General features: G+C 43.6%; 1 protein-coding gene and 1 long non-coding RNA gene across 2 annotated transcripts in view; both read right to left on the bottom strand.

Moving 5' to 3' along the window:
- The window catches only part of adgra1a (adhesion G protein-coupled receptor A1a), a 32,292-nt gene that overhangs the window by 11,367 nt on the left and 7,641 nt on the right, over positions 1-13,284 (bottom strand). Inside the window, exons 2-3 of the mRNA XM_056429987.1 lie at positions 2,699-2,826; positions 953-1,076 (exon numbers count right to left, since the gene is read on the bottom strand). Coding sequence (XP_056285962.1) covers positions 953-1,076; positions 2,699-2,826 — 252 coding nt within the window. The remainder of the gene's footprint in view (positions 1-952; positions 1,077-2,698; positions 2,827-13,284) is intronic.
- LOC130203642 (uncharacterized) lies at positions 3,721-11,494 on the bottom strand. Its single transcript, XR_008833519.1, has 3 exons — positions 11,162-11,494; positions 10,847-11,071; positions 3,721-3,805 (listed from the first exon to the last, which is right to left on the bottom strand). It is a non-coding gene; the product is annotated as an uncharacterized LOC130203642 (long non-coding RNA).

Genomic DNA, 13,284 nt, shown 5'->3' with positions numbered 1-13,284 from the left:
AAGAGAATGATTGCAACCCGTTGGAAACCACCTCATGACTTGTCTGTTCGAACATGGATGCTTTCCTTTTTGGATATTGTATATATGGAGATCTCTACAGCTCGCATAAATGGAGCATCAGAAAAGACTTTGGACACTTGGGTCAACATTGCTGACTCTTTGAAAAATATGCTATAGATGTGTGCTATCGCCCCTTACTTCTAATTGAACATGTCCCTATCAATGTTATTTGTCTGTCTGTCTGTCTCTTGTGTTGTGTGTATATTTATGTCCCCCCCCCCCTCTTTCCTCTCTGCTTTATGGTTCTGAGAGACTCCTTTGGTCTCAGCATATTGTTGTAATTTGAAAGGGCACCATGTGTTGGTGTTCCGCCATCCTGTGTGATTATGCTAAATAAAAACATTTGATCGCAAAAAAATATCAACTGTTATCACTAACAACGGCTAAAAATGGCTAAACCCCATTCTGTATCGCTAACAACGGCTAACAATGGCTACCCTGGCAGGAGCAAAACTCATGAGGCCTATGAATCGCTAACAACAGCTAACAATGGCTAACAAGGCAGGAGCAAAACTCATTATGTATCACTAACAACAGCTAACAACCCTCAGAGCTGTAAACTCTTCGTCTTGGTTGACAGTGAAACACAATATAAACACTTCTTCACACTGATCCACTGAGACTCTGTGGTTTTATAAAGAAATCCAAACAGAATATATAGCGAGACTGAACAGTGTTCGCTCACGGTCGAGAGTTATCTTAACACTCAGTGAACATTGGCTATCCCGTGGACATTGATGCCTCTGAGTTTCTGAGGGGTGCCTTTAGCCGACAATCAACTACGGAAGCATTCAGCTCTCATTAGATCATCGAACCGTTGGGAACATGTTTTTTAAAAGTGCTGTGGAATAACACAGCAAGCGTTAGAGAAAGTCAGAAAAAAACAACTTACAATTTGACACACAAAAGGTAACTGGATCTGATTGATGCCCCCGGCGAAAACTCCAAACGTCAGCCCCGTGTGGAAGAGGAAGTTGAGGAGTGTGTGCCAGCCATTCCTGCTGATGCGGATCACACTGCAAACAATAAGGTAAAAGGGAAAACAACATCATTTTTGACCTTGAGAAGTATTTCAGGACAAAGCAACCGTGACCTGTTTAGAAGAGGGACACCAATAAAGTGTATGTGAACATTCTAGATAAACAGCACTGATGTGAGTAGGATGGATCACATGAAATGGTTAAGACATTTAAATATGACGAATTTTTATCAAAATCATATCTGGTCACATGACATCTATTGTTCTGTCCATCCTGGAGAGGGATCCTCCTCTGTTGCTCTCCTCAAGGGTTCTTCTCTTTTTCCCACTGAAAGGTTTTTTTCTCTTTCTTGGGAGTTGTTCCTGATCTGATGTGAGGTCAAAGGTCAGGGATGTTGTGTGTGTCTGTACAGATTGTAAAGCCCTCTGAGGCAAATTTGTAATTTTGGGATGTACAAAATAAACACAACGTAATTGAATATCTAATGTAGTTATGATTGTGTGTTTTGAAGTGAACACGAAGAAAAACATTTTAAATGTTCAATAAGCAACAGCACAACCTAAACCTCAGTTAAAATATAAAAGATAGGATTTATTTTTCCTTCCACCTTCAAGGGTAACTTTTTTTGAGTTGCTCCATTCCCTCCACCAAGCATATACATTATTTTGGCCCAGCCAAAAAAACTTTTACCTTTCTGTGTGTTATTGGGTCTGGGCTAACAGGGGAAATAGTGAGTGAGAGTTGTGTGAGATGAGAACCAGTGTTTTTCTAAAAGATGTATTATGTCATGGCTGAATATTTAGAGCATTTGCACGATGTGGATGTGACTGGAAATTTCAGAACGAGAGCTTTCTGAGTCAACGGACAGACGGGATCAAGAATAGCAAAAATAAAATGGTTATAGTGGACGTACATTGACATTTTCTCTCAATACTGGACCAATTAAAACAATTATCGTCCCCGTTAGACACAAAAATAGGATTCTGGTTGAAAAGCACCAAAGTAACCCTTAAATACACCACCACACGCCTCATGTACACACAAAAACAACAATTGTTGGCTGTAACCGTTCCTGCCGTCCCTCCTGAGGCGAGCCCTCACTATATAAGAGACGGGCATCACAATCCAGTCCGTGTTCCACGCTACGATGAATTCCCGACTTCATCTGAAGCTGATATGACATTTGAGCCGTCGACTCTAGGAGACCGAAAACAGTGCGGGGTCAAACAGTGAGCTGGTACTCCTGGAGCCGCGGGGCCTTTTCCTGCAGTGGCCCCTTTCTCTGAAGTAACCTCCCCGCTTTATGCTGGGGCCTTTAAATCCAAACTCTAGCCAACGCTCCTCTTCTCTTTTCCTCCTTAGTTTCTCCTACCTGTCCTCCCTCTCTTAACAATGTGTATTTTCCGTATCAGATCATCAGCCTCTCTCTCTCTCTCTGTCTCTGTCTCTGTCTCTCTCTCCCTCGGCCTCGCTGTGTGTGTGTCTCTCTCTCTCTTCTTGTGTGTGAGTGCAGTCTGAAGCGTCTATAAGCGAGACTTTCACACCATCCCGGACTAAAGAGGATCGTGATGTTGTCCTCCAGTTTCTCTGGTGTTAGGACGGGGGTGCATGGGTGTCTCATCGAGCTTGAAGCCATCTTTCCCTGAACGTCCCCTCACCTGTGGTGGACGATGTAGGTCCCGATGGAGACGAGCAGACAGAGCAGCATGACCGCCGTGCAGGCGTACACCACTGGATGCAGGTAGTCCCCGGGGTACGGTGGGAAGGACAGCACTCTCTTCAAATCCTGTGTAATAGAACGGAATAATAGAAGCACCAGAAAGAGAGCACACGCAGAGACGTACGCCCTCGTGCAATGGACCGCTTTCGTGTTGCCAAAAGTTATCTGTCCAGATGGTCGTGTGTTGATCGAAGTGCATCGTGACTTGTGCGTAGGTGCTTTTGTCTTCCTACGTTCGGATTAAAGGAGAAGTTCAGCATGTTGGGAAAAATATAACTTTTAGCGTTAAGTCTCCAGTTACAGTTACACACACCAACACCACTAAAGCTCTCTTTTCTAACATGTTGGGTCTAGTTTATTTATTTATTCTGTATGCAAATAGAAATATTGCATTTTATATCTTACAACTATTTCTTCATGAAAAGTTTGTTTTCCAGATGCATGTTAGCAGCAAACCTGCCGACCTCCCCTCATCGTGTCGGCTGAGGGTTTCCATTTGTCACTTAACCACTTTACGATTTGTAGAAGTTTCCCGGATTGACATCCAAGTCACGACCGGGAGATTTGGACTTGTCAGAGCTTTGATGAATCTGACTTTGCTCTTGACAGTTTGGTAGTACCTGAAAGCCAAACACCTCACATCGAGGCTTTCTTTTAAGCTACTTAACATCAAAGCTAATGGAGGTAGCTCTGTGTGTCGCTTTGGTACTTTTCACCACGACACCATCAACTCTGCAAGTGTACAATTATCTTGGGTCGCCCAATGAGGACCAAAATTCTCACTTGCCTGGAGTCAACGAGCGATGAGCGGATCTCTACACCGTCGACAGCGCTGCGAGCTGCAGGAGCCAAGCTGTCGCTGCGCTCTCCAATGGGCCGAGCGCTACCGACCCAGAGAGCTGAACACGTAGCGCCGTGTCTCCAGTGTCTAACCCCGATATCACTCCCTCCAGGAACTAGACGCCACCGTTGTTCTTTTTCTTTACTGACAGATGTTTATTGGATGCGGGCGCACTTCGCCATCCACCTTCAATCCACCGTCGAACTGTACAAAATACATTTAACAGGTTGACGTTGACATTACATAAAATACAGTTGACAAATATATGCGACGAAAACATTAACATAAACGTACCTCACTGGCTGCACATAAACCACGAGGGAATGGGTCCACTTTAGACATGTATTCTTCTCTTACTTGCACTTCCTAGCTTCACTTACTTGCACTTCCTAGCTTCTCTTACTTGCTTCACTTACTTACTCTTCCTAGCTTCACTTACTTGCACTTCTAGCTTCTCTTACTTGCACTTCTAGCTTCAACCACATGTTCACCTGCGATTGTTGCAATCAAATGCGTCCCAGCGCAACACAGGACACGCAAACAGTTCCCACCAAATACAAAACAAAAACAAACCAACATTCAATAAACGAGTTGTACAAATAATATATATTCAAGCAAACTTATGACAAATGACATAAATAACATTCATGGCAGTTACACTCCCACCAAATCACATTCTTTGAGATTTCACTTCACAAAGATAACCATGACATTTATTCTGCTTCCAGCAGTAAAACTGTCTTGTGTACAGGCCTGTCAAGATAGACTGGCTTAGTGGTGCGTTTTCCCTGGTTATTTAAGGTTGAGTCACTAATTAACAGTTTTACCTTTCTGACTCTTCCATCAGTGCTAGGGTACACCTGCGCTACTCTTGCTAATTTCCATTGATTTCGTGGAGAGCCTTCTTCTTGTAGGATGACGATGTCGTTAACCTTCGTATTTCTCTTATCCTTTTGCCATATTGGTCTTTGCTGAAGATTAAGGAGATACTCCTTCTTCCACCGTGTCCAGAATTCATTTGCCAAGAACTGTACCTGGCGCCATCTCTTGCGTAGGTAAAGATCTTGACTCACAAATTGACCAGGAGGGGGGCTTGTTATCTTCGACTTCATCATGAGGATATGGTTAGGTGTGAGAGGTTCAAGGCTTGTTGGATCATTTAAGTGCTCTGTTGTCAAAGGTCTGCTATTTACAATAGCCATCACTTCATACAGAAAGGTTCTGAGTGATGCACTGTCAAGTCTTTTAGCAGATTGGTCAAGGATCGCTGTTAGAACGCTTCTGATGGTTCTAATGTGTCTCTCCCATACACCTCCCATGTGACTTGATGATGGAAAGTTCATTACAAACTCACATCCATGTTTCTTTACCTGTTCATGATCCAGGCCCTTCATTGCATTCATGAACTCTCTTTTTGCACCAACAAAGTTGGTGCCTTGGTCACATCTCAACTGTCTTACGTTTCCACGTATTGCGATGAATGCACGCAATGCATTGATGAAAGCATCTGTAGTGAGATCATCAAGCATTTCAATATGTATAGCTCTGGAGCACATACAAGTGAAAAGAAGACCATATCTTTTCAGTTCCTTTCTTGCTTCTTTTACATAGAATGGTCCGAAGCAATCAATGCCACAATATGTGAATGGAGGGTCATTTCAGTCTTTCTTCTGGCAAGTCTGCCATCTTTGGATCCTGTGTGTTCCTTCTATACTTTCTGCATGTTGTGCATTTGTAAATGTGAGAGGCAACTGCGCTGCTGCATCCTGTAACCCATATTCCATTGGATCGCAATTCATTGACGGTCATTCCTCTTCCTTGATGATGCACCTTTTCATGGTAATACTTGATGAGTAAGGAAGACACATGACTTGCCTTAGGTACGATGGCAGGATGCTTGACATGTGGGTGAAGGGCAGATCTTGTCAAACGTCCTCCAACCCTGAGCACACCATACTCATCGACAAAGGGACTTAGTTCGTGTAGCTTGTTTGTTTTGTCTTTGGGTTTTACTTCCTTGCATTGCTTTAAACATTTGATTTCACTGCTGAATGCTTCAGTTTGAACCAATTTGATGATGAAAAGCTCTGCTTCTTGTCTTTCTTCAACACTTGTGGCTTCATTTGTTTTTGGTTTGAAGCCTTTCATTTGCTTAGCATGGCGTTTAAGACGAGCAATAGCTTTGACAGCTCTGTCCCAGTCAGAAAACCTTGTCAGACGGTCTAACAATGTCCTCTCTTCTTTTGCTTTGGTGTTGAGCACGTGTACCTTTCGAAGTTCTGGATCATTGTCAACGACCTCGCTCACTTTGACATCTTCTGTAGGCAGCTCTTTTTTCCACAGAAAGCATGGCCCATTAAACCAAGTAGAAGCTACAAGCTGATCTGCCTTTAGGCCTCTTGAAGCATGATCTGCAGGGTTATCGTCAGAACGTACAAATCGCCATTGCTTTGGATCTGTAGTGGACTTGATTCTTTGGATTCTGTTAGCCACAAAAACGTGGAACCGTCTTGCTTCGTTGTTTATATATCCAAGGACAACCTTTGAGTCTGTCCAGAAGTACTCTTGAAGACCATCTATTTCGAGCTCATTTCTGAGCATAACACTTGTCCTTGCTGCTACCACTGCTGCAGATAACTCGAGGCGTGGTATTGTGGTCACTTTGGTGGGGGCAACACGTGCCTTCCCCATGACTAACGAACAATGGACATCCCCTTTAGTGTTGATTGTTCTGAGATAAGTGCACTCCCCATAGCCTGTGACGCTGGCATCTGAGAAGTGGTGAAGCTCATACTGTTTGACATCCATGGAATTTGCTGGGAGATAGCATCTTCTGATCCTTACTTTAGTCAAGTTTTGTAGATCTTGTAGCCACGCTTCCCACCGTGTCTTGAGCTCCTCTGTGAGTGGCTCATCCCAACCGGCCTTGTCTCGACAAAGTTGTTGCAATATCTGCTTACCAAGGAGAATAAAAGGGGCTACAAACCCTAATGGGTCGAAGATGGAAGCAACTGTTGATAGTACTCCTCTTCTGGTCAATGGGTGTTCCTTAACTGTAACTCTGAACTGAAAGTCATCAGAGGACACGCACCATTGAACACCGAGAGCTCTTTCCATGAGTGGCTCTCCCAAAGCCATATCAAGGTCTTTGACACTTTCAGCACACTCTTCCTTTGGTATTGAATTCAATACATTCTTGCTGTTGGAGATGAACTTGTGTAGTCTTAGCTTGCCTTTGCTGCAAAGACCTCTTGCTTCCTTGACGAGTTGAATTGCCTCAGCATCAGACGTTACACTCACTAGTCCATCGTCAACATAAAAATTCCTTTGAATGAATTTGACAGCATTTTGGTTGAATTGATCTTGACCTTCAATTGCTAGATGTTTAAGACCAAAATTGGCACAGCCGGGTGAGGAGGCTGCCCCAAACAGATGGACTTTCATCCGGAAAGTTGATGGCGGAGGCCAGGTCACCATTCTCCCACCATAGGAACCTCAGGTAATCTTGGTCTTCCGGCCTTACATGAAACTGATGGAACATCCGCTCAACATCACACATAATAGCGATCGGGCCTTGCGAAACCTACAGAGAACTCCCACCAGGGTGTTTGTGAGCTCAGGCCCAGTAAGAAGGTGGTCATTCAATGACGTGTCTTGGAATCTTGCTGAGCAATCAAAGACCACTCGTATCTTCCCAGGCTTGTGAGGGTGGTATACTCCATGATGGGGAATATACCAGGCTGGTTGATTGTTGAGTTCTTCTTCGGGAACCTTCTCTGCATCACCACGAGCAATGATATCTTTCATGAAGTGCATGTAGTCTGAGCAGTATTTCTGGTCTCTCTTGAGCTTTCGTTCCAAACCTTTTAGACGCTGAATAGCACATGACTTATTATTCGGTAGATTTGGTTTGTCCTTTTTGAAAGGTAAGGGCATTTCATAATGTCCATCTTGTTTTTGTTTGATTTCATCTCTCAGTTTAGTCAAGAAGTGAAGATCTTCCTGAGAGACTGTTGCATCTTCTTCAACTCTTTCACTAAAGTCAGATTCTAGCACCTTAATTACATCCTCTGGACTGATCATTTCCTTGATCTGAGTCTTGCAAACGTAGTGAACCTCACTTTTGAGCTTGATTGTTGATTTGGGTTCAGGTGTCACTTTCCTTACAATGATGCGGTGACTTACTCCAATTGCGTCACTGTAGTGCTCTTGCGGGTCACCATAAGCCGGCATCATACTCGAACCTAGATCGGTTTTCTGAGCAAAGGGTTGGTTTTCTTCCCCATACGACTTCTTTAGGCATTAGGGCTTGTGGGCAATTGTATCCGATGAGCAGACCAATTTCACACTCCATTTGCGCGCAATGTGTTCTGCAAGATGCTCCAAATGAAGCCATGCTTTAGCGGTCTCTGAAGTTGGAATGTGTGTCCGATTAGCAGGGATAAATTCACGAGTGTACATTGTTGGCACTGTGATCTTCTTGGAGGAGAATATCCTCTTATTTGTAGGTCTTTGAGTCTTTACAGAGTACAATTGTACTTTTTGACGACATGGTAGATAGTTTCAGCTTCACTTGTTCTGTGTTCGTATCTAGAACGTTTGCCACTTCTTCGAGAATGAAGGAAGAATCACTTTGTGAATCTAGCAGAGCGTAGACAAGAACTTCTTTACTTGGATCATCTTGCGTTGACACATAGACAGGTACAATCGCTGATGTCTGTGGAGTATTACCATCTTGCACAACTCTGTTTGATGTGGTTTCCTTGACAACGTCTTGCAGTTGTGTTGGCTGTAGCTTTCTTTCCTTGCCATAACTTGTGTATTTAGATAGCTCTCTCTTTGGTTCTTGTTCTTGTTTTGAGCGATCTTCGTGTAGGCATGTGGGATGACTTTTTGAACAGGTGTCGCAGATCATCCGGCTACTGCAGCTCTTGGATTGATGTCCAGGCTTTAAACATCCGAAGCACAGTCTCTCACTCTGAATGAACTTGACTCTGTCAGCGACAGTCCTTTCATTGAATCTGTGGCACTTGTGTAGACTGTGCCCTAATTTCTTACATAACACACATGTGACTATGTTTCTTTCACTGGTGTTGGTTGTGAAGATCTTGGCACCTACAGTTTGGTTCCTGTAAGACAAGGGGGTTTGATTCTTGATCTTTGCTTTATCAGGTTCGCTTTGTCGTGTCGTTGTAAGATGTTATAGGGTTGCACGCAATACTAGCTTCCATTGACAGGAACGTCACAAAATAATTAAAGCTTGGGAACCTTCTGTGTTCCATTTGGTATTGTGTGGCCCTTCGGTTCCATCTGGTACTTAACCAGTCGGGTAGTTTGGCAGTTAGTTTTTGGTTCTCAATAGCATCATTAAGAACTTTTAAACTCTCATTGTGAGCAATAGCGAAATCACAACTACGTAGAAAGTCCACAAATCTTCTTAAGTCATCACTTTCCTTCGGAGCTAATTTTGGCCATGCATGTAGTTTGTCTCGGAAGGCCTTGGCAATCACAAAAGGCTCGCCGTAACGTTCCTTGAGCACGTTCCATGCTGCGTGATATGAATCTTCTGAATCAATCAGGAAATAACCTTCTACTGCTTCTTTAGCTGCTCCTCCCACATATTTCTGAAGGAAGAAGATTTTCTCTGCAGTTGGAATATTTTTCTCTCAATTAGGGTCTGAAATGAAGACTTCCAATGATTAAACTTGAGTGGATCCCCACTGAAGATTGTAGGCTCTGGAATGGGAAGCCTATTTGCTGATATGGCCTCAGCCAGGACTTTAACAAGCTCTCCTGTGTCGTTTTGAAGCACACTTCTTGGAGCCACATCTCTTCTTAGTGGTTGTGGGTCCTGATACACAGGATTCACCTGGTCAATTGCTTGCTCGAACCTAGGCAGCTCATACTTATGTGGACTCAGCCTTTGGTCTGGGTAAAACTCATTTTCATCGTAGACTTGAAGCCTTGCTCTGGCTGCATCCAGTCTTTTTTGCTCCTCTAAACGTCCAAGCTCTCTTTTCAACTCTTCTACAGAACCTTTTCTTGCAGCATTCTCTTCCTGCTGTTTCTTTAAGAGAGAAGCCTCTTGTCTCCTACGTTCAGTCTCTTTTCTTTCGCCTTGAAGACGGCGAGTTAGTGCAGCTGCTTCTTGGTCTGCAACTATCCGCTTGTCCTCAACTTCAAGTCTATGCAGTTTCTCTTGCTGGCAGTCTTGCTCGGCCATAATCTTCAATACAGCTCTGGTAGCTGCATACTCCGCCGCGGCTTCTTGTCTTTTAACGGAGGAAACGTTAGAGCGAATGGAAGTATCCTTAGAACACTTTGAGTCCGGAGATGAAACACTGGACATTGTAGATGCGAATACAGAGCTTGCATCAGGCCAAATCAGTTCCTCCTTTGTTCCTTGAATTTGAGACTGTGCATTGTGTACAACAATCTTTGTGACTGATATACATTTATCCAGCTTCCGGCGCATCTCATGAGGTGGGCTGTCGATCCTTCGATAATCTTCATAAACAATATTCAGTTCAGATGATTCTCTTTCAATAGTGCTGATGTGATCTTGTAGGATGTTGCTAGGATTTTGTTTGACAACAGATTTTTTAGCCAACTTAGTTAAGGCCTTCCAGCGCTCGTAAATATTGTCAAAGTGAAGTAGAAGCTCTTTTGTTTTTTCTTTCTGCAATTCTTTCCCTTTTTCTGTTAATGTACGGGCTCTATCACTTCGTCGAGGCTCTTCAAACTGTTCTGCTTGTTGTACAACGCTAGAGTCATCTCTCCGCTCTGCCTCTGCTACTTGTTCTACAAGTGATCCTTTATATTGACTCTCTTCACTCATTTGTGACATTTTAGATTATTTGAAAATAGCCTGTACACAATCAAGTTGTCTTAAGTTGCAATGCAGTTTACAATACACATTTTCCAAACATACTCAAGAGAATAGGATATGCCATGTTAGGTTACTGTCTTTCAAATTAACCCTTCAAATAAAATACAGAATTTCAAACTTCACTTCAAAATGGCAGCTTTCTTAAATGCACATAAACGAAAAATGCACTTTTCTTAAGGAAATCAATTAACTATTTATAATGAAATAATTAATGATCAATATCACTAAATATCTTGCATTAATGACTCTTAATATCTTGCTAAACACTGTTATGTTATTTGGCTACACACAGCCCTTCGTAGTCCATTGTACTTTTTTCAATCCTTTCAGAACACACACTTAAGTGCCTGACTTACGGACGTCTTCATGAAAAATGGATGAACTGGTGTGTCCTTTAACAGTGTGGCTGTGACTCCGTCTTGACGAGCTGTCTTGCACGAGCAGGTCCGGGGAATCAGCAGGCTTGAGTTCGACTATCACTCCCTCCAGGAACTAGACGCCACCGTTGTTCTTTTTCTTTACTGACAGATGTTTATTGGATGCGGGCGCACTTCGCCATCCACCTTCAATCCACCGTCGAACTGTACAAAATACATTTAACAGGTTGACGTTGACATTACATAAAATACAGTTGACAAATATATGCGACGAAAACATTAACATAAACGTACCTCACTGGCTGCACATAAACCACGAGGGAATGGGTCCACTTTAGACATGTATTCTTCTCTTACTTGCACTTCCTAGCTTCACTTACTTGCACTTCCTAGCTTCTCTTACTTGCTTCACTTACTTACTCTTCCTAGCTTCACTTACTTGCACTTCTAGCTTCTCTTACTTGCTTCACTTACTTGCACTTCTAGCTTCAACCACATGTTCACCTGCGATTGTTGCAATCAAATGCGTCCCAGCGCAACACAGGACACGCAAACAGTTCCCACCAAGTACAAAACAAAAACAAACCAACATTCAATAAACGAGTTGTACAAATAATATATATTCAAGCAAACTTATGACAAATGACATAAATAACATTCATGGCAGTTACACCCGATGCCAACAAGCTCTCTCCTGTAAGATTGCTCCTAAAAAGCAGACGATCACGGCTCCTCCAGTGATTTTCAACCACTGTGCCTTGAGAGATCGCCTGGTGGGCCGTGGGAAAATGTCCAATTTCAAAAATGTTCACAAAAAAATATATTGTTTAGTTGTCGCAATTTATTTGCCATTATTTAGCGTCTGAGCCTGTAATGTAGCGGCCGGCCTAGTAATTAAATACTCTTCCGTGCCAGTAGGGGGCGGTAGGTAGCGCAGTAATTCTGTGAACATACAGGGCTCTCAAGTGTCACGCATTGAGCGTGAGACTCACGCATTTCGTTCTTAAGTCACGCACTCCCGCCACACATCGTATTTCTCACGCTGAAAAAAACTCGGCTATTTAATGTTTTAATGTGCAGCTCAAACATGAGCTGGTCGCGCTGCCCTCACCGTGGAGGAATCAAGCGCTCCCCTGGAGTTCTGCTGTGAGGAGCCACTTATCAGCCAATCAAAAAAAAGAAATGGGCTACACAATAGCCAATCAGGAAAAAAAACGTATCTGTTGTATCTGGGTGAGATTTAATCCAGCAACCAATGAAAATAAAGCATCCTGGAATTGCGCGCGAATGACTGATATCCGAAAATTTGGGGTGCTGATGGAAATGTCACTCTTGCCTGTCTTCAAAACTTGAGAGCCCTGAACATATAAGATAGTAGAATGAAATGATGCACTAGACGCTGTGGTGAAGAACAGCGATAGAGAATAAAGAAAAAAGAAAAATGCAGAATCTGAACGGGGCGCAGATGAAAATCCCACGGCTGCACCGACTGCACTGATTCCGTGATGCTTAGTGAAGCTAGCAAACAGTCCTGTATTGTGCTACAATGGGACATTTTCTGTGCCACAGGATTTTTTTTACTGTAAAAAATGTGCCTCAGCTCCAAGAAGGTTGAACACTGCTCTATGCAAATGCTAACATGAGCTATGCTAACACACAGTGTCGCTCATGCCGGTCGGTATGACTGCATGAAGCCTGCTGGAGGTCGGACATGTTTCCAAAGTCGAAGTGTCGAACGAATGCAAGAGCCACAACGCAAGCGCAGAAGCATGGAAGAGAGCAACAATGGATGTGTGACTATGAAATGGACCGACTTCTATCGCCGCCATTTGCATTGGGCTTTTACATTCCTGTGACACTCGTCGGCCACCGAATAACACGATCACTAACGCTTCTTTCAGAGTGTTTTACAGCTGCTCCTGAACGCATCATCTCACTCTTCCGGTAAGCTTTGGTTGCCAGCTCAACAGCGAGCATGACTTCTTCTTCTCCCTCCGCTCCCTCTTGCTCAGTGTGTCTCATGTATAGTTATCCCCCTGCCTCCCTTAATGATAACGATACATGCAACAAGTGTAGTTTATTTGCTAGGTTGGAGGCAGGTCTAAGTGGGTTAGATGCACGGCTCCGCGCTATCGAAGCTCAGACAGCTATGCTAGTTAGCCCGCCCTCTCCCGTAGTCGGCGGAGCTACAGTCAGCTGTTAGCTGTGCCCGGTAACCGTGCAGCCGGATGGTTGGGTAACTGTTCGCAGGAGTCGTAAGTCTACACAGAAGCCCGCTGTGCACCAACCACTTCACGTTTGAACCAGTTTTCCTGCTCAGCGACACACCGCTGAGGAACACACCCTGGTTATCGGGAGCTCTATAGTCAGGAACGTGAAAATAGCGAAGCCACGGACCAGAGTCGTGTGCCTCCGGG

The sequence above is a fragment of the Pseudoliparis swirei genome, chromosome 13, assembly GCF_029220125.1.
Source record: "Pseudoliparis swirei isolate HS2019 ecotype Mariana Trench chromosome 13, NWPU_hadal_v1, whole genome shotgun sequence".
NCBI classification, from domain to species: Eukaryota; Metazoa; Chordata; class Actinopteri; order Perciformes; family Liparidae; genus Pseudoliparis; species Pseudoliparis swirei.
The sequence above is the reverse complement of the archived record's forward strand: the minus strand, read 5'-3'. Positions and strand labels throughout refer to the sequence as shown.